The sequence below is a fragment of the Argentina silus genome (assembly GCF_951799395.1).
Source record: "Argentina silus genome assembly, chromosome: 15".
Lineage (NCBI taxonomy): Eukaryota > Metazoa > Chordata > Actinopteri > Argentiniformes > Argentinidae > Argentina > Argentina silus.
In genome coordinates, this window is record NC_139669.1 from 15,055,124 (window position 1) to 15,077,385 (window position 22,262).

Sequence of the window (22,262 nt, forward strand, 5' to 3'; positions counted from 1 at the left end):
CTTTCTCACTGTCTCTTTTCCACTCTCTCCCTCTCTCTCTCTCTCTCTCTCTGTCTCTATCTCTCTCTGTCTCTCTCTGTCTCTGTGTCTCTCTCTCACTCTGTCTCTCTCCATCTGTCCCCACATGAAGATAACAGCCCGTTAGGGGATGAACAGTGCCTCATGGAGAACCCTTATCTTCCTACACCATTAACAGAACACTCTATGTCATATTAAGTATCCTTCAGTCAGGGTCAAGGTTTGGGAGCTGTCTCAAATGTTCCTCTCTACAGAAAGGGAGAGATTGGAGATAGGTGGATGGAGGGAGTGTACTGTAAATCCTGTTTGGGTTCAATCTCATAGAGCAAAGCTGCGTTTTTATACTCTTTTCTCTTTGTTTTAGAGAGACAGATAGGCTTGAGTCACAGCTTTATAAGTGCATTGTAAACCAATGTTGGCTGAGAGAAAATGTCGGTTTTATGGCCTCACTGTACAAGCAAAAAACAAACTGTCCACAGCTCTGTAGAGCCTCCATCAGGCTCCAAACACACAACACCGGAGGTCACAGAATGCAAACACATTTTAATGCAATACAAAGGCAATGCTTTGTACAATACATTGCATGTCACATCTGTTGTGACATGAACGATTCATCCTATATGCCCTCCTAACCTCTCAGAGAGCTGAGTCACCGTCTCAAGGCCTTGTTTTGGCTGTAGTGTCTCATTTGGCGAGAGAAACGTTCATTCAAAAACCTATCTTGGCACCCTCCAGCACATTTATATATTCATTAATGAAGAAAGCAGCATAATTTGAACCTATTAACTTTAGGCTGCGGGGCATGCACAGTGATCCGTATGGTTTTGATAGCCGTTCAAAATGTGGGAGAGAGAGAAACAGCATGCAAGGAAGCCCAGAGCAGATGGGACATTGTTCGAGGCAAATATATACATTTGGTCTTGAGGAAAAATAAATACTCAATAAAACATCAGCCGTCCTACGCGCTTGTACCCTTTGCAAATATTGCTCAGCAAATGAGTGCCTTGAATTTAAAGTGTGCTTTTAAGGATTAGAATCAAGCCAGGAGAGAAGGATGTTATTAGTTTTAACATCAGTTTAGTTCAGTTCAGGTTTCTCTGTGATCTTCATTGGGTCCTGGTCCTACGGTACCCTGGCTGGTCGTGAGGCTACAGAGCCCTCTACTGGCCACTGGCCGCCCACTGGGCCAGTCAATCACTCTCCCAGCAACTAATGGAACACCGACAACAGGGTCCCAATTTCCTGGTGCAAAATGGTGGGCAAAGTTGCCCAAAACAACCACAATATCTCAACTAGATGGGACATGATTAAATAGGAATGTCTAACACTGAATGAAGATAGCAATTGCATGACGTGCAATACGTGTTCACACTGGTTTCTTAAATCACTGGTTTCTCAAGTAGTTGTTTTAATAGAAGGCACCATAAAACACACCATGCTGTCGAGTATTCTGAGTCTGTAGGGGTCAGTACAGGGCAGTGCTGTTTTGCACAAGAAACTTTTCAGCATACTGCAGAAGCACATTGTGGATTATACCCAAGTATTGATATGTTTTTATGTGTTTATGAGGGGGATGTACTGCAGGGGAGGCTGGTGGAGGATGGAGAAATCCCACATTCCATTCCATGCATTCGAATGAGCCTGTCCCCCGATTTCTACCTCCACCAGCCTCCCCTGATGTACGGCAAGAGTTCTGATGATAGGTAACGGCTACAGTCTTGCAAAACCGCAGCTGAATTCTGATTTTATCCTCCGGCTGCTTTTCCACAAGTACCGTATAACTGCCAAAGTTTTCTTGTCTTAGCATCCTTACACACACACACGTATGGTACTATAACACACACACACGTATGGTACTATAACACACACACACGTATGGTACTATAACACACACACCCGTATGGTACTATTACTATGGTAATATTATATACCTATTTCAGTAAGCAAAATAAAAAGGAAATGACATGCCAAACATCATTATTCTCCTTGAAAAAGGTTTTATGATGATTTCACAGATTATTGCCAACCCAGTGTGTAACGCGGTGCTGTCTGTCATTGACAACTGGCTTGGACAAGCTCTGTAATGTATGAGGGATGCTGTATGAGAAATGATGCTGCTAGCCTGGTGGAGTGACTGGAGAGGAGATTTATGGCCCGTGTTTGGTGACTGGCAGTGAGGCAAACATGAACGATTATAGCCGGTTGTCGTCGTCATCCCCCCCCCCCCCCCCCCCCCCGCCCCCCTCACCACACCCCTCCACCCAACAGCACACACACGCTCACATACTGTACTCAGACACGCACACACACACACACACATTACACATACACACACACACACGTGTGTGTTTCATGAGTTTGTGTTTTAAGCTAATGTCTTTGATTATGTTATGTGCTAATGTGCTAATGTCTTTAATACTCAGCACTCCATACTGGAGAAAATTCAGACGAATGCTCGAGTGCATTCCGTCATTTTCTCGCAGAATAAAGCTTTTGTTGACAGGGCAGTCAAAAGTTCAAAACTATTTGCAGGAGACAGAGTTCACGGGAAGCTGTGAGCAAGAACATGTCATGAGTAATGTCAGTGTTATGACGTATGGCCTTCTCAGAGCCTCCTATTACCTCTGTCTGTTTCGATCTCCTCTAAACAGATATGTACAGGCTGGAGCTGACTGGCGGACTGGGGGCCATTTTGCTGCTGCTGGGCATCTTCACGGCCATCTACAAGTGCTACAACATAGAGATCATGCTCTGCTACCGGAGGCACTTTGGCAGTGACGAGACTGAGGACGGTGAGTGGCGTGACTGTAGAGGAGGCAGTTTGGAATCAGAACCACGCTCCTGTGATGAGTAACCTCGCTTGGGGAGTTCTTCAACTTCTGTAAGTCCAAATGTTGCCATTAGACAAAGGGGTCAAATGGTAGACACTTACATTAGACAAGAGAGAGACCCGGGTTCATTTTCCACGAGGGGAAGGAAGGCTAGCTCTGGGTCTGTAGCGCTCTCTCTCTCTCTCTCTCTCTTTCTCTCTTTCTCTCTCTCTCTCTCTCTCTGAGAACGTCTGCTTCCTGTCTCCGGCCGAGGAAAAGGTCAGTCACAGCTCTCAGCACTCTGCCACTGTTAGGAGGCCATCTCAACTGGGGAAAAAAGGAGACACCTGAAAAGAAAATGGGCCTGAAATTGATGCCGGTTATAGCCAGTGCTCTTATGACCCTCATTGTGTACAGGTTGTATTCGGCATATGGAGGCTGGTGGAGGTAGAAATCAGAGGACGGGCGCATTGTAATGCATGGAATGGAATGAGGAATGGTGTCATGGAATAGAATGAGGAATGGTATCAAACATGTGTGTTAGATACCTTCCTTCATTCCATTCCATGCATTACAATCCACCCCACCTCCACCAGCCTCCCTTGGTATTCAGGATATTGTTCCAGTTCAACCCACTAATAAGTCTATATGACTGAGAGGCCTTTATGTCCACCATTGTGTTATTTAAGGCTTTGAAGATTGAATGTCCATATCTTTGTTTTGTCACATTTTTGGATAAGCCATCCTACCATACAGTCACATATAGACACATTTCTGATGGTAATACAACTTGTATCATTTCATATAGTCTACATATTCATCTAGCAGACGATCGGGCCACACTAACACGGCCTCTGTCTGCTCCTCACAGACAATAAGGAGTACGACGCCTACCTCTCCTACACCAAAGTGGACCTGGAATGCCTTGACAGGGGATCAAGCGAGGAGGAGCAGTTTGCGCTGGAGATCCTGCCAGACGTCCTGGAGAAACACTACGGATACAAGCTCTTCATCCCCGACCGAGACCTCATCCCCAGTAGCAGTAAGTGATCCCTCCTGCCACGCCATCCACACTGTGTATGTCCCTCACGGGAGGCCGTCCCCCCCCCCCCCCCGACCGCCCGCTGTGCAGAATTCATCTGACTGTCAAGAGGAATCAAGGCGCACGCACGTCTTCATCTCGTCTCTCTCCGCCGTATTCCTTTTGTCACTCTTTCACATGTAGCAAGACACTAATATGTCAATCTGGATGAGGCGGCGTTGTGGCGTGCTTCGAGGGGGGGTGCATGCATGAATATATCGTGCTGTCGGTCAATGCTTCCACAAGCCTTTTCTGATTCATGGGGCATTTATTGGTGTTGGCATCTGGGAGTCTAATTGGTGTAGAAGAGTTACATCAGAGGAGAAGGAAAGAAATTAAATGCAGGGGCTGCATTTGTGGTTCACCAGCGATGTTTTACACAGGCTTGATGCGTGTCATTTCGTCTTGGTATTGCTCCTAAACACACAGAAACAGACAAGCACATACGCACACATACACACACACACACACACACACACACACACACACACACACACACACATACAGGCACGCATTCACATTCCTCCACAGATGGTATTTTGCCCTCATGCTAGAAAAGCTAAGTTTTAATTCCCCCTTGCCCTCAAAATGTCCTGCAAACTAATGTCCATTCCTTGCATAATTTAGCAATGCAGTGCATCCAAAATAAATCAAAAACTCCTTAGGCTGGGCGAACCCATGCTTACTTAAATAAACAGCTTTCTAAGTGTGTGTATTTGTGTGTGTGTGTGTGTGTGTGTGTGTGTGTGTGTGTGTGTGTGTGTGTGTGTGTGTGTGTGTGTGTGTGTGTGTGTGTGTGTGTTTGCTGGCCTGCACGTTATAGGGTTCAGTAGGGTGTATGGTAATGGCTGCATAGCTACTGAATAATACAGTGAGTACAGTGAGACTTAGTCCAGTCGTCCTGAACTCAACATGTTTACAGAGAGGGCCGAGACGACCAAATAACAGCATTTGTTTAAACAGCTCGTGTTAAAAAAAAAAAAGGAAAAGGAAAGTCAAACAGGTTCACTGGGACTTATTTGTATTAATTGATTTACATAATCATCAGCATATGAAAAAGAGGGGGAAGTGGGGAGGGAGGGAGGGAGGGAGGGGGGGGGGGGGGAACCTCTCTAGCTCAGTCCCGCCCGTACAAATTGTACTATTTATGCACCGCAAATTGACCATGAAATTGCAATGTGTTGTAGCTCTCCCATCATTAATTTTGTTAGGAACTGGCAAGAGATGAAAGGTAGAGTGCATTTCAAATCAAATCCACAAACACAGCCAAGTCCAAGGTTAACTCATGCATATGTCATTACAAATTCAATATCGGTATGTCTATGGAATTAATAGCAATACATTTGTATGCACACAATGTCAAAGCCGACCTATTCATCTGTCTGACACCCTATAATACTTGTCATGTCATGTCAATGATACAACATAGCATTATGCCCCAAATAAACCTGTATTACATTACGTTTACATTAATCTCAAGGTATAGTCATGATCCTTCATGTGTAATGAATGTGTCCATCCATGGAGAATACCGCTACAGCTGTTCCACATCCATAAGATCCACAAGAGCCCGGAGTGAAGGGGGAAGAAAACGCCATACAGGATATACAAATCTGTCTGCCATGCTACCAAGTGTATCCATCATGTACTTAACACTGGCCTCATTATTTCTCAACTACTTTGCCATAGCCCCACACACAAGTAATGAGAAGGATCTCATTTGTGTGGAGGCGGCTTGTTTTGGTGCTCAGTGTGTGAGCACTCTTCTCAGTCTGCCTCTAATGCATCCATATTGAAAAGGCCTGACACCCTATCTTTCATCATGAGCCAGGAAAATCATAATAGACAGTCACAAGCCTGTGTAGACCCGGCGCTCTGCCACAAAATGTGTGTGTGTGGCGGATTGCTTTGAACAAGGTCGCCCCACACACACCACGTTCCCCAGGTAGCGTCGCTAGCTGTAACTGTTATACTGTGTGTGTGTGTGTGTGTGTGTGTGTGTGTGTGTGTGTGTGTGTGTGTGTGTGTGTGGAGGGGGGGCGGGGGGGGGGGGGGGGGGGGGTGAGGTGTGTGTGTGTGAGGTGAAAAATCTCATTCCCTGTATTTCCTAATAATTCATAAAGTGAGTAATACCACACAAGTGTGTGTGATCTTTTCACATGTTGCCTCCAAGCCTCATACATTAAGCTGTAAAGAATGATAATTCAAATGCAAATTCCTCTGTGTAACATTTAGCCTAAATGATTTAGACTTAACTCACTCTCTAAACTAGATAGATAATGCAATTTCCTCCGCCAGAGGGGAGTTGGGAAGTGCAGTGATTTGCGTTTATAGCCTACTGTATGTTCAAGAGTTTATTTGTTAAATACATGGTCTATTTACCTCAGTCTACAATAGATACATACTGTATTGTGCTGTGTACAATCTGTAGTCTGTTGTCCCCACAGGGATCATCCAAAAGGAATTATGCACCCTGACTAACTGGAGTGTATGTCGCTTTGGATAAAAGCCTTAACCTAATGGCATATATTATTATTATTAGTAGTAGTAGTATTATTATTATATTATGTGATATGCAACCCATACATTATTTTGAACACTGACTTCTTTAAGAAGCTACAGTAACGGTTCTCATCTTATGGCAGACCATAAGTGCATTAGGGATAGGGTTAGGGTTAGGGATAGGGTTAGGGTTAGGGTTAGGGTTAGGGTTAGGGGCATGATTTGGCCTTGATTTGGGATCCTGGGTGTTGGGTGTTGAGGGAGGGAAGCTGAAAGGTGTTGTGTGTGTGGCAGCAGGGTGTGGGTGATGGGGGGCTGCTGGGGGAGGATGTGTGTGACAGCGGGGAGGGTTGTGATGTGTGATGTGTAGTAATGAGGAGGGCTGGGGGAGTGTGTAACAGTTGAATGGGAAAGGCAGTGGGCTGGCTGTGGCTGTGTGTGTGTGTGTGTGTGTGTGTGTGTGTGTGTGTGTGTGTGTGTGTGTGTGTGTGTGTGTGTGTGTGTGTGTGTGTGTGTGTGTGTGTGTGTGTGGCAGAGTGGGAAGGCAATGGAGTGGGGCGTGCGTGCGTGCGTGCGTGCGTGCGTGCTTGCGTGCGTGCGCGTGTGTGTGTGTGCGTGTGCGTTTGTGTGTGTTTGTGTGTGTGTGCGTGCATGCGTGTGTGTGTGTGTGTGTGTGTGCGTGCGTGTGTGCGCGTGCGCGTGCGTGTGTATGGCTGTGGGGCTAGAAGTGTGTTTAGCAGCGGGGAAGGCGATGTGTGATGTGACACTGCAGGTGTGAAAGACAGGGCCCCTGCGGCGGAAGCCAGGACACTGCGTCCCATCAGCTAGCCCCATCCACAGGAATGTGTCACCCACTAAGAGCTAATATGCCATTTACCTCTCCTCTCACCCTTCTAACTTCCTGCTTTCTATGACTCACCGCTCTGGCTTGTTTACCACTGTGGCATTGGTCTGCGGTGACTTTTTTATTGCTTTATTATGACACTGCTAGCTTGGAATGAGTCCACAGGTTTAGAATGAATGAAGGCTAAGCTAATGAGTGACTGTCCACAGGTTTATCATGAAAAATGGCTAGGCTGACAAGTGGTTGTCCTCAGGTTTGAACATGACTGAAGGCTAGGCTAAAGAGTGGCTGCAGTCAGATGTTAAATGAAGTGATGGGTGTTAGGAGAAGATGTGTCGCAGCGTGAGGCTGGGTGTTTGGTGGAGAGCGATGGGGAGGCTTTTCCTGGTGGGTGAGCACGGATGTGATGTGACAGAGATCAGTGAGTTGGTGGCTGCCATGTTTTGTCAAGTCTCTGGGTGTTGTTTTAGACCTGCAGCCCAATGTTTCTGTAATCTATCACGAATAATGATCATGTTTTTGTTTTTTTTCGAACATGCAATTCTTTGACACTCTCTTCTCTGTCTCTCTTTCTCTCTCTCTCTCTCTCTCCTACCCTCTCCTATTCTCTCTCTCCTACTCTCTCTCTCTATCTCTGCTCCAGTTTACATCGAGGACCTGGCGAGGAGCGTGGAGCAGAGTCGGCGGCTCATCATCGTGCTGACCCCGGAGTTCGTGGCCAAGCGTGGCTGGAGCATCTTCCAGCTGGAGACGCGGCTCCACAGCATGCTGGTCACCGGGGAGATCAAAGTCATCATGATCGAGTGCGCCAACCTCAAGAGCGTCATCAACTACCAGGAAGTGGAGGCCCTAAAGCACACTATCAAGGTGCTCTCCATCATCAAATGGCGGGGCCCCAAGAGCAACGAGCTCAAGTCCAAGTTCTGGAAGCAGGTTGTGTACGAGATGCCGGCTAAAAGGAAGGAGACTCTGTCTCGCCGGCAGGTGATGGACTCCGGAGAGCAGGGCCTCTTCGGCGACCTGCAGACCGTCTCCACCATCGCCATGACAACCACGTCTGCCTCTCTCGTGCCCGCCCACGCCGAGATCCCAGACTTTAACCAGACGAGCCACCCCCAGATGAGACACTACTGCCGTAGCTATGAGTATGAGATGCCGGCGTCCCCCGTGCAGATAGCAACCCTGAATAACCGACACATGTACTGCAATATCCCCATGACTCTGCTTAACGGACAGATGTCACAGAACAACACCATGGGGAAGAGCAAGCAGGAGATCCACTTGAATAGCACTTTCGTCCCCTTATCCGGGAGGGAACTCACCAGCGATATCTGGTAAACTGGTACACACACACAGCAACCGGTGCAATGAAGATGATGATGACGATGATGATGATGATGATGATGGCACATTTAGGTTTCTTTTTTTGCTTTTATATCTGCATGATGACTCATTTAAACAAAACAAGAAAACATTGATCAAAAATGACTACAAACGAACACGATGATTTGTTGCAGACTCTTTCATTAGCGGTTAAATGTTTTCTGGATTTTTTGTTTTTTTTGTTCAGCCATACGAGAAAAAAGGGGAAAAAAGGAGTTGCTCCAATCATGAATTTTCTTACTTGAAATTCTCCTTTTTGGAGATGGGTAATATATGACCTTGTTTTTAATGTTCAAGGTATTGTAATTCTGTACAGTTTTCATATCTTCTATAGACATTCATGACGATTCCTTTGAGATTTTCTTGGTGTATGAGTATGTGAGTGAATCCACACAAAAGGATTCTGACCTGGGATTTTTTTCATGGGAAAAAGGGGGACATTTGTCATCGCAGCACAATTCTGTAAAGATGGACTGAACAAAACACATTCTTTGTGAGCTTTAAAAAAAAATGTTACAGTATATTTAAGCAAATAAATAATGTTTGAATTTACACAAGGTATTGTCATCGTTTGAGGCCAATTAAGTATGAATATTTGAAATGTTTGATACAATATTTGTTTGAGTTGTATTCTGTGACTCTAGTTGCTGTCTCTTGATTTCTGCCTGTTAATTTGTTTCTTTTAGTTGTTAAAATCAAGGAAACCTCATAAACAACTATGTTTTTCTACGTACCTGCTGCTTATCCCGCTTCACCTGCTTAACCTGCTTCCCTTCGTCCATCTCTGCCATTGTGTTTTCCTGATGACTATGAGTTATCATCTTGTGGATGTCGACCTGCAGTACAGAGGTTACAGATGGACAGCGTGCTACTTTGCGGTTGATGGTAGGAGTTTGGAGTGAATGTAGAAATGAAAGGGAACTGAGGTCACTTGGGGCATATCTGCCATTTAAAATCATATGCAAGATGAGTAGATTACAGTTAAGTAAGCCTCAGAGAATATTTGTTCATCTTAAGTTGTACACTTGCTGTTTCTATATTGGCTCTAGCCCTGAAGTTCATCATACTTGTCCACTTCATTTCTATTTAACAGCTTCTATCTGTCCTAATGGATCAGCTGAAATACCACGTGTGTTATACAACTGTCTTAGCTTGTTGACCTTCAACAGTGCACTAATACTATCTACTGGAGGTTACCATGAGGCCAATCAACTGTCCAATCACAGTTTGCACCATGTCTGAAACCACCCAGCAATGTCTCCTCCTCCACATCAGTTATTTCAGTTCATCTGCTTTTTGTCTGTTTGCAAGATGATGGATTTTTATAGTGATTCAATGCATAGCCCAAGCATAAATGTGAAGTTTTCTTTTATACAATAACATGAAATCCAATTAATTATTTGATTTGACCCTTGCGAATGGCTGTAAATTAAATCATGTTGAAATCACCCACGTTGTTCACTGTTTGCTTTATTCTAGGCACTGTATTTGTTTCTCATTGTGTTGCTGTTACTATGCCAATGCTCTCTGTGGATTTCAAGTGGAGTAGAGTACAAGATGTCAACATTTCAATCGGTATCTTCACGGTAATAGCAGCTATTGCAACAAGGACATCCTCCCAACACTGAATGGCGATCCTAACACTGGAAAGGCCACTGTTGCAAATTCAGCACATCCCTTTTCACAACTCAACATTTCACTCTGTGACAATCAAGCTTGGTAGATATCTTATTTTGTGTTACATCATTTTATTTTACATCACAGTTCATCTCAGTACAATAGCAGGTGTACAGATATACTGTACAGAACCATACTGTAGTTTAATTTGGCAGGTTATAGAAGGGCCAGACCTAATGGCACTCACACACACAGGTTTTGCAACGTCTACATACATTAGTAATCAAATCAAACAGCACCATCTTGTGGATATAATAAATGCTTGGGGAGATGAGTAGCCAATGTGCGTGCATGCATGCGTGCGTGTGTGCATGCGTGCATGCATGCATGCGTGTTCACACAAGACATGTTTTACTTATGTTGTTCATATGGTCGTACAATATACACATGTTCATAATCATTGTCTTCATGACATCAGATGAATTACTGTTTAAAAACAACAACATATGGACTACTGCATGCTGTCACATAGCATGAAAGAGCATCCTGGGATCATGTTGATACCATTGCTATTGTGCTGTTAATATACACCAGATTATTGTTTTTCTGTAAGCTTATGTGGGAAAACTATTACTTTGTCCCTAACATTTTTAATTTGACTCACGATGACATCCCAAACAAGTGAAATGTAACCATTGAAAACATCTGATAATGTGACTGGATTAGAGTTAACCCATTGAGCTAAAAGCCTAGGCATTTGCTAAGGGAACAATCACAAGAGCATGGCTCATCAAACCTACACTTTGCTTCTTATTATTATTTTGCCTCTTCTGCCTCCTATGTTTTGAAGTTGCAGTAGTCTACTGTTTTTGTAAGAGCTCATGGATACACAAGTAATCCATGTTTTTACAGTTACATACACCATTATTACTCCCCTGTCTCTTTTACAGAAGGTATTATCCTAGATAGGAGGAGAGAAAATTGCAGGGCAAGCCAAAGATCAAAAATAATAACACAGTATCTGGCAATTGGGACAAAGCAAATATTACAGTGTGTTAGACCGAGGTATTGAATTATATCTTGTTATCATCCATGGTTAGTTATGATTAGCAGAGAGTTTTACAAGACATGTGCAATACTCCATACACAATTCCTTGGTACCAAGTCTAAACAGAATCCAGCTGTGGACACTTGTTAATACAGGGTGTACAATGTAACAATAATTTGCAAGACATAATTTTTGTATGGTAAACTTCTAGACATAATCTGAAGCAGGTTTCAAAGATAATGTTACTGTAGACTACACTATATATTAATTCAAAATAACACTAAAACAGCCAGCTTGGTCGATGAGTCTCAGTCAACCCATCCAGGCAGCCAATCAAACACTGCATATATTTTCAAAGGCATTATTTCACTATAATGTATTTATACTGACAATGTTGTTTATATGCAAATCGTGATGCGGCATAAGCCAATGCCATTTCTTCATGACAAACCGAACCAGTTGCATTTATCATTTGTTAACCTTTGTCTGTCTTGTGTGCCTGTCCCTAGGGGCCACCCTCTGCAGCTGAAACCAGAGGAATTACGCTATTTATACACTGTCAAGAAAAGGCAATTTGGTGTACGCAGAGAAGGCCACTTATTTCAGTTTGCATCCGAGTGTAACCATGCAAGAGTAATGGGTCTCTCGAACATCGCCCATCCCTGCCACGTTAAGTTCACGACTGAACATTGAAGAGTCAGTGGGGGATACAGGACAGCTTTAGAATGGCTACATCTGTCTGAAACAGAGGACTAACATCCAACCAAGGAAAATTTCATAACTAACGTGTATCCAGGGAGAGGCAGGCACTCAGTTGAAAAATCTCAGCCGAGGCATATGTTGGCTGTTTGTATTATGAGAGCAACTGGCACAACATGAACCATCTGGCCAAGGTTCAAGAGAGGTTTTGAATCAAGACCATTCCCTAACCCTTCCCCCATGCCCCCCCCCCCCCCCCCCCTCCCCTCCCTCCCCCCAGATTTGCTTTGGAGTTTAGGCAGAAAGGTTGCCAGGACCTGAGAATCATTTCAGTGTGGCACCACTTGCAGAAATGAATGGTGGAAGTGTGGTTTTTATTTTCATAGGAATGCATTGTTGTAACTACTTCAGTTGCTTGCGCGCTGTGAGGAGGCAATGGGGTGGCGGTCTCAAAATGTTGAATGTCATCTCACTCCCACAACACAGGAAGCCCTGTATGTTAACCATCCCTAACCTCTGTGCATGCACATACAGTACAGAGCCAGCTCTCTCACACTCTCCTTTCTTCTCTAATTCAACTTTACATAAGAATGTCGTTCTAACATAAGAAATGACTCTTTGCTAATTCATAATGGCCGTGCATTGTTTGTGTCCCTGCTCAAGAATGGCCCCTCTGTGGCCTTTACACAGTAGTCCTGTTGAGGGGTCAGCTGCCTCTGGCCCTGTGCTGCTCCTGCCACCGGTCACAGTGTGGGAGAATGACACAGTCGCAGAGAGTCATCATTAACCATGTGAGTGACTCATTCAGCCACGCCAGGCTGCAGGCCAGTCGGGAATAAGGAACACACAATGCACTAGAGGGGATTCCAACACATATATATATATATATATATCGGTTCTATATCGGTGATATACATTAGGCCTATATTATATTCCACACGTATACAGTTAACAATTTGTGTGAATACATTTTCAGACCAGGAGCCTCAACATATCTTGAAAAAAGAGCAATCATTCTTGTGACTGTCCATTTGTTTAATTGATTATTGGCATTATTATGTGATCAGGTGAAGGTAAAGTCACTGAGTACACATTAGACAGCCTGTTGGGTAAATCTCACAGTGCATGCTGTTGATGTTTACCTTACTACGCTGAAACGTGTTTTTGGTTGGCCTAGTAAACTGTAGAGGAAATTGAATAGTGAAACCGTTAATAACCAACAAGTTGAGCTGCCATGGACTAAGGACAAAGTTAGACATTCAAAGTAAACTTTTCGAATGTAGTTTTCTTGTGGAGAGAAGGGGGGGCTAAAGTTTCCTCAGCATTTTCCGGGTTTCGCTGGATGAGAAGTTTCCTGTGTTGGTCGCTCAGACTCGCTGCAGAGAGAGGCAGATACAGTATGGACTGACACGCTGAAAACCGTTAACTTTTGGAAAATCAAGTACATGACTTCTTTCTAGGTGTAGTCGCCAGACATATTAATAGCAATGGCGAGAGACTGCACTACACGAAGTTTGGACAATATTGACCTCTCGTCTTTGAGGGTGAGTGGATATGCTTAGACTAATTAATTGAAATGTAGACAGAACTTTGTGTAAACATTGCCGCAGCAGATGTGAGTTAACAAAGTTGTCTGGCTGTAGTTCACTTGAGGAAACGTTACATGTAACAAAAACTATGAGCTTTTATGTCACATAATATGAAACCGGTAGTGATATGCAATGCATGTGAATGTTTAGCTAATCAAACATTGATATTTCTGTTGACCAGATTTACTGCCTCATTGTCAGAACCATAATGGTTGAAATCAAAGTTTACAAAGCAAAGAATGTTGTAATATAGTTACCAGAATAATGGTCTTCGTTGGCATATATTACAATTGAGAACAATTTAAACATTTGTTTCATGTCAAATGTAATGCAAAAATATGTTTCAATGAGATGACCTGAGGGTCATGAAATTGGTTTGATTAGGCATGACATGTTTACAGATATGCATTCATTTGTTTCTTGTACCCTCTCCTTTCATTCTGAATCTGAATCTGCTGTCCCCTTGTTTCAGGATCCTGCTGGGATTTTTGAACTGGTAGAAGTTGTTGGAAATGGAACCTACGGACAAGTCTACAAGGTGTGTAATTTGTGTCAGACTCATTGACATTTAAAGGAACGTATCGCACTGTGGGCTTATGCTTTAAGCCACATTGGTGTGTGGTTACGTTATTGTGTGTGTGTTGTTTAAAGTTAAAGCTATAAGTAGGAAATTGGTGTCGTTTCCAGTGAAGCTGACGTAAATTGAAGTGTTGCTTACAAACATAAGCATCTTTAACACTCTTGGGTGGAGTCCACTTCCTTATCGACATCAGCATCACAGATCGCTTCACATGGTTTGTGGTTGTTTAAAAAAAACTGTTTTAAATGGGTGCTAGCCACTTTCTCACAGATGTGTCAACTCTCAAACGTTGGGGTGGATACCTTTAGATTCTGAAGTCCTTTGATTCACAAAATGAGAACTGATTCAAGATTTGGTGTTAAAGGTCATGGAGGATATCCACCATGATCAAGTGTATGACATTGTGTCCAGTCATACTGGTACAGTGTTCATAATTGCAAGGAAATATGTCAGTGTGTTCACATTCCTAGCCCCAAATATTGTTATTCTACCTGGTCAGGTCAACATATTATGATAATTCTTTACTTGATGTAGTAGGCCACAGTCTGTTAGTACAGTCTGTCAGGAATTTCATCTGTATTGAGTCTTTATTGAGTCATCTCTGTCACCTGAATCAATGTTAGAGTTGGCCTTGAGCAGCAAGGAGGCTTCCTTTCTGCCTGTCTTCTGTTGTGCACAGTCTCAGCCCCATGCTAACAGGAACAGAGCCTCCAGACAGAACAATAGCTTATCCTCTCCTCAAAGTTCATGAAAAAGTACTTTCCTTTTTCCCATTCTTTAACCCTACGAATGTTTGTTTATTTATTTTTTTTCACTCGGAAAAGTCTAAAGAAAGAGTTACTGGAAAGCCATAACTGAAACCATGTATAACACACTGTACAGTATTACACATGTATAACCATCTATAACACATCTCAATGGTTTATAACATCATATACAGTACTCTCAGAAATTATAAAGTGCATCTGATATTGTCATTGATGAAACGTGAGGTTGTGGGTGTCTTTTAAGGCACAGATGTGTAGTGGTGGAGTAGGTGTTGGTTCTAGGTAGAGGGAGCTTTGGTCCCAGTAAGCAAGAGAAGAAGGCTCTAGAAGGCCCCAGTTCAGAGGAGCACACAGAGCATGTGCATTTGTCTCCCACAGTCTTCTTGTCCTTTCATTTCTCTCCTCACCAATTTGCCACTTGGTTAAAACAGAACAACACAGAGAGAATGCGCACCTGTGGGGAAAACATTGATTTTCAAATTGTTTACTGGGCTTGTTCTGAATGCACCGAATTCTTGTTTTTCTCCACAGTCCGGGCTTGCTTGTTTTTAATCATCCATCCCCCTGGGAGTTTATTGCGAGTGCTTGATCGATGCCACAGTTTTGTTCCATGTTGAATTTATAAGACATGACAATTACTGTCAGGCTAGGGAGACAAAGAACAGTGAAGTTTCCTCGCCTGCTCTTTGGAGGCCCTCTCTAAAAGCACATCACTGTTCCTGTGCATGCCTCCAGCAGTACATTGGTATATTAGCATACTATTTATTCTGCAGTCATACATTTTAGGGAAAATCCTCTGTGCTGTACTGTAATTGTTAGCAATTTTGCTAACTGTCTTCTGTGGTAGAAAGGGCAGTGGTGTCATGCCAAGATAAATACTTACATTGTTAGATACTTATATATTGTATGAGAATGCTCTGTCCAATAAATTCTTTCAGTGTGACCTTTGTTGATGAGTGGCCAGTTCAGTGCCTGCTCTTCAAAACGCCATTTTATGTCACCCAAGATAAAGTTGTATAGGTCAGAGAGTGAATACAGCAGCTCTTGCTCGCTGGAAAAAAAGTAAGCATCATAGTGCATCTGTTCTTTGATAATTCACAAGTGAGGATATTTATTGCAGAGGAGATATAACTTCAATTCACATGCACATTGTGTAATAAGTCCATTCCGTTGAAGTATGCACACAACCTCTTTGGCAGTGTAGATAGCAATGTGTAGTGAGTCTGAGACATGGGTAGTAGTAGTAATAATAATACAGCTATAATACTGATAATACTATGTGCTTTTACTATGTGAGTACTTTATAGGCCTACACAGCTGATGTGCTGTCATGTTCAGAGCCTGACTGACTTGGCACCAATGCTGATCCATTGTTCCCAGTTTGACTTGACTTCAGAGGTTATTTGTTACCCTGTTTTGTTCTCTAATTCCACATTGTTGTCATCTCATAGTTGAGGTCCCTTTGAAGTGTTTTTGATCGACTCGTCACATCAGGCTTGATTTAGTGCCCCCATAATCTCTTCAGATTTTGTGGGTGGAGATGTTTGTGCAATATGAAAAAGAGAGAGGGACGATCAACACTTTCCTCATGTTCTCCCAGGGGTTGAGCTGAAAGGGGCATTTTTACACTGAAATAATCTTTGTAGCAAAATGCATTATCATGAAACTGTCCCAGGAAGTAAAATATTAGCTTCCGATGACTGTGGAACATCTGTGAGGCTTGTATGTGGTATCGGAGCCATAGCTTTCTTCAAGAGGCATTTCACCACACTAACCCTAACCTCATATTCATTATCTCCAGCACCATACTGTACCAGTGTCTACGTAGTCATACGTAGAAAGTGCACCCCCCTCCTTTAACATAGTGAATCTCACTGAGACCATTCCATAGTGTTGATGAAAAGGGTGGATTGTTAGCCAGAGTCACATGGTAAGTCAGTTTAGTTTCTCCTGAGGTCATTCCTCGGGGGGGCTGGGGGTTCTGCTGCTTATTGGCAGGAGAATGGAGATGAGCCCTCTTCAGACACGCCTCATGTTAAAAGAGGAGCTTGTGTGATGTGATGGTCTCTTTCTTATACAAGGGCAAAAACGAATCATGTAGATTTCCTGTGTTTTCATAAGAGGGAGATGGGTTGGGATGAGATAGGATGTTGCATCACTGATCTCTCAGGACCCAGTAATCAAGGCTGTAGCACTGAGGGATACCTTCCATGCTGTTTTCTGGGTGACATTTTAGTGTGATCTGCAGGGTTCAGGCAGAGATATTGGCGGACATGATTGCCTTTTTAGTGCCCACATTGCAAAAGCTCATCTTATTGTTGACACCAAGGGCGTTTCCTTCTTTAAATTGGTTGCATCTAGCCCATTTAAAGAAGTATTGCAAGTTACAACATGAAGTGTGAATAATTGGGTCAGGCCAGCGCTGAAGGGATTGAGTGAGCACACACACACACACACACACACACACACACACACACACACATTGCTGGACAGGCGGCCTCCCCAGGTCTGATATTGAGAAAGTCCCTCTTGTCGGGAATGGTGGGAGTCGAGGCTCCAGTGTGACCCGCTTAGAGGAAACCGCTTTCTTAACACACACACTTCCTGGCTGCCCTCACTGCTCCGCCTGCCAGGACGCCTGCCTGCCTGCCTAGGTCTGGTGGTGACATTATGCTGGTCCCCCTCCCGAAGAGGCTTGGATGGAAGGGCCCTGGCCCATGGTGTTGAAATGTGGGCTCCCTGGGTATGTTTGGGTTGGGAAAGGAGGAGAATGGCCCCTGTGCCCACGGGGTAGGAACTGTGGTGTTTGGTGATAACCCCTGCACCCACAGTGGGAGGGAGGTGTGTGTGTGTGTGTGTGTGTGTGTGTGTGTGTGTGTGTGTGTGTGTGTGTGTGTGTGTGTGTGTGTGTGTGTGTGTGTGTGTGTGTGTGTGTGTGTGTGTGCTTGTGCATGTGCATGTGCATGTGCATGTGTTTGAGCATGCATGTGTGTGTGTGTGTGTGTGTGTGTGTGTGTGTGTGTGTGTGTGTGTGTGTGTGTGTGTGTGTCATTGCCTGCTGAGGATATTTCTGTCAGGAGGGGATTTCCTCATATTCCCTGGGCCAGTGTGAAGCCCCTCTATTACATTGTATGTCATGACAGGGAGAAAAACAGGAAGCAGGTTCCCATCACGTGGAAAAGGGGCACTTCCATCAAACGCAGCAAAGTGTTGATGAAGACGTGAGTGTGATGACGACTCATCAAGTGAGATAAGATCAGATCCTCACCAAGCTAATCATCTGTTCATGTTGATAGAATTAGAATCTGGAGAATATTGACAGTGAACAATAATCTGATGTCATGTTATTTTTCAGAATGTAATCATGCAGGATTTCATCTGAGGATATGAAGTTAACATCCTAAACATTGCCTTTAAAGTGAGGCTTTCCACATTTGTCTTAAAGGGATGGTTCAGCCTATTTTCATGTGTCGGTTAAATATCATCTTACCCTGAGTTGTCTTCATAGGCCAGTAGTGAATTTCCCTACGTGGATAACTTACTTAGAAGATCCCTTCATTTGAATTGGAATGTGATTAATGCAGTTGTGTCCTTTGAAAATAGAGTGTTTTTCAAGAACAGGCTGTTGTGAGGAATGCTGAGGAGGTTTGAGGGGTTTGAGCCGCGGGCCGATTAGTGGACAGTTCCCTCTTTTCTCTCTCCTCCTCTTTGATCAGCTGGAGGAATGTGCCCTCATGCAGTCTTTATGGGCTGTTTTGGATCATGTGCACATGCTTGCAATCATTATCTGCCAAATACAAATGACTTGTTATGTGGGTGCATACTGTAGCGAACAACATTAATAAACAGTTGATTTGGTACATATATTGTTATGAAACGAGGATCTGAGAGGTTAGATACAATACTGGAAGTGGTACACTGGCATGCATGTGCAGGAAGGGGTTTTAAAAAGGAAATGACCTCAGACCTACTACTTCTGAGGAGATCCTGTGAGATTGAGATCGAGATCTCAAGATCTCCAACAAGGTCTCAATGTGTCATGTCCCAGTTACACAAGGAATGATTCTGCTGTATTGTTTAAAAATATATATAATAAAAAAATAGTCTAGACCACACTGCCTTTGACTGATAGTTTATTATTGCCTGACCACCAAGCAATTTTTTCCTTTTATTAACAAACTTGAAATAGCCTGCATAAAAGCTTGGCTTTGTGTAATGAGAGTTTGCCCATGGCAGTGGATCTAGCTAGTTTGAACGCTTGAAGAATTATTTGGCCAAAGCAATGCTGTGCCATATTCACTCTGGTGACAAACGTGTTATATTTCAAAAGAAAAAGAGATTACTTTTATATTTGTAAAACGTTTGTAAAAATGCAAATTTTGATCATACTAGTTAACACACACACACACACACACACACACACACACACACACGCACACACACACACACACACACACACACCACACACACACACACACACACATACACACAGATGCAATAACATGCAACCATTAGTTTGTATTCAATCATTCCCCCAAACAGTTTTCCGCTGATTGTTATTCAAGATAATCAGATTTTAATTCCACTGGATTACGGGCTGAATTCATGTCCATATGTGTTTGCTGCCACCCTCTGCTTGCCTGGAACAGGGAGCTGTGGCCATTTTACCTCCTGCCTGTGCTAGTGGGAAATCCCTGGCAGAGGTCCTAATTGAAGCTGGGGCTGCTGCTGAGGGCTTTACACACTGACAGATCTGTTCACATGGTGTGGCCAGCTGCTGTACTATACATGACTGCTGGGCTGCCAAACAGCAGTCTTCAATGGTCTTCACCATGGTGTCCTAGATGGGACACCATACAGTATATCCCTCTCTGGTAATACTTTCTATGAAGCACACAGAAACAACACATTATAACTAGGCATGTTTGATGCTCTATAATGTATTTATAATATATAATTAACATTAATATGTTAAGTCTGTCTACTGATTTTGTTTTCACTGACAGAAAATGGCTTATGACATTATAATGTAGTCATACATGCTTCTAAGAAGTCTAATAATTGCCTGTGAGGCATTATAACTGTATACTCTAAAGTAAAGTCAATTCTAATAAAAAATGGTGATACTCAAAGACAATGTAGTTAACACATATCTTTCATTGCAACATGTACATGTGTAAGCCTTTACGTATGTAAGTGTTGTCATCCACATGTGAGTGAGTAGTGATCAGGCCTCTTAGTTGATGTGCAAGACAAGGATAGTGTTGTGTAGGCTAGCCTGTTGAGCAACCGTGCAGCTGCACAATACTACCGGATAAATGTTATTCCACAATCTTCAATTTCGATGAGTGTCTTGTCCATTGCCATAGGAATATACCAGAACTATACTGGCTGGGGACCAACAGAGAGAAACCCTCTCTAGCTTTCCACCAATGTTTTAAAGGTTTTCAGATTTTTCAGTTAAAAAGAGTAGAAACTGTTGTTCATGATGGACAGCTTGGATAGCTACATTTCTAATGGATAGCTCAGTCTTTTATCCAGGAGGACCAAACATAATGTTGTGTAGTAAAACAAAGAGAATAAACATTTTCAAAGAGTTCTCTCTCCAAGCTTTCTCTCCTTTCTCCTGTTTGGTTAAGGTCAAACACACTGGTCCAGTGAGAACACAGTTGTGGTGAAACACTGTAGTTCACACATCCCCTGGTGGGAAAAAAAAGGCGAATGGTTCTCTTGCTTTTTGCATCATATACTGTACAAATGAAGTGCCTGAAGGGTGGACAATTCAGAATGGCAAGTAAGAGGGAAAAAGCATTTGTTTGATTCACTGAGGCAAAAAAGACACATATGTTTGCATTCTGTCCTCCTGTGAAAAAAGGGACTCTTTTTAGTTTTTTGTAACATAAATAGCTCTGTTGCAAATTTACAAACCCATGAATGTGTGATTCTAACCTTTGCTGAGTGAATATTTCTGGACTTCTAGCTTCTAAGCTTTTTGTACAGCGTGTCAAGCCTCGGAAAACTACCAAGATCTTTCTCAATTAGCCATATCTCCAACAAGGGCACCGTATTACAAACGAGCTGCAGTGTCAGAATCTGTCAGGGAGCAGAGTCACGTACGAAAGGTCAGGGCGATCCCTCGCTCCACTCTGATAACTTATTCTCTCATCTACTGTAGACTAGAGACAAAACGGCAGTTATATTTAGAATAGCTAAGTGTTCTCATGGTTCGCCTGTAAGTCAGTATTCTTTATATTTGTCACGTGGCGAGAATAACAGCTCAGTCGTTACCGTCACTCCACTGCATGCATAAGTAACTCAAATATATGGCACTTGTCAAAATAGCAAATTAATTTGCACAATAGCAGCGAACTGCAAGGGAGCCAACATCAATCTGCTTCAGCCCAGTGCGCTGTGACTGAACACGGACACAGACTGCAGTGGTCAGACTGTTATCGAAGGCTCGTATTGGTTTATGAGAGGAGGCTAAATGTGTCGTATCGATTATATGATTTTCCTACCTGGATGCCCATCATCGCCCTTCTTATTTGGAAATAGAATATTGACCCATAGGTTTTGAAATGCATGTCATGTGAGATTGTTTTTGGTTGTTGTTTTTTTAGCAAATTGCTACATTTTGAAGTCGCTGTTTCTGATTCGTAAAGAGTATTGCATCAAGTTGACTTTCAAGTGATTTCATTGTAACCCTTACACCATACCAAGATTGACTCTGTTGGCTAAATCAGAGCCATTCTCATAAAAGGGCAGGATCATATATATGAACTTCAAATGGAGGATTATGACATGAAATAAAGTGTGCTGTTCTTTTTTGTCTCCTTTTCCACTTTTGTGTGCTGTTCTTATATGAAATGAGAAAGAACACATTTATCAGAGTTTATAAGAGTAGGTGGGTAAAATAATACATAGGTCTCTGAGATTGGATTACAACGTTCTGTGGTATTTTCAAGCTACTCAATCTATCCATATGTACATGATATTCCACAACAGTACATTGTATGGATGATAGGAGCCATTTTTCAACTAAACAAACCATGGAGGTCAGTCTAGTGAGACATGTAAGGCTCTGGCTCAGACCCATGTTCCATTTTCTCTACACACATTTTGCAAATAATTGGTTTGCGAGTACTTGTACCTACTTTACACCTCCTCAGGTTCTGACACATACAACATTTTCAATTTTTCCGTAGCACCTCGCTGCTCTCTGCAGTACCTCTCCCTGCTTCCCCCTTTTCTGCTGAAATGAAACCAGACACCAGTGATAGAAGTACAGACTTTCCACTTTCTTAATGCACCTCACCTGAAATGT

At 43.0% G+C, this 22,262-nt stretch overlaps 2 protein-coding genes across 2 annotated transcripts in view; both read left to right on the forward strand.

The window, feature by feature from the left end:
- il1rapl2 (interleukin 1 receptor accessory protein-like 2) overlaps positions 1 to 8,593 on the forward strand; it is a gene marked incomplete at both ends in the record, with an annotated part of 142,219 nt that extends 133,626 nt beyond the window's left edge. The window contains 3 exons of the mRNA XM_083686394.1: positions 2,670 to 2,810; positions 3,700 to 3,870; positions 7,899 to 8,593. Of these exons, the coding sequence (XP_083542520.1) occupies positions 2,670 to 2,810; positions 3,700 to 3,870; positions 7,899 to 8,593 (1,007 nt within the window). The remainder of the gene's footprint in view (positions 1 to 2,669; positions 2,811 to 3,699; positions 3,871 to 7,898) is intronic.
- A 4,896-nt stretch (positions 8,594 to 13,489) lies between these two features.
- Positions 13,490 to 22,262, forward strand: part of LOC310816276 (mitogen-activated protein kinase kinase kinase kinase 4) — a gene marked incomplete at its 5' end in the record, with an annotated part of 47,012 nt that continues 38,239 nt past the window's right edge. The window contains 2 exons of the mRNA XM_083686391.1: positions 13,490 to 13,546; positions 14,064 to 14,129. Coding sequence (XP_083542517.1) covers positions 13,490 to 13,546; positions 14,064 to 14,129 — 123 coding nt within the window. The remainder of the gene's footprint in view (positions 13,547 to 14,063; positions 14,130 to 22,262) is intronic.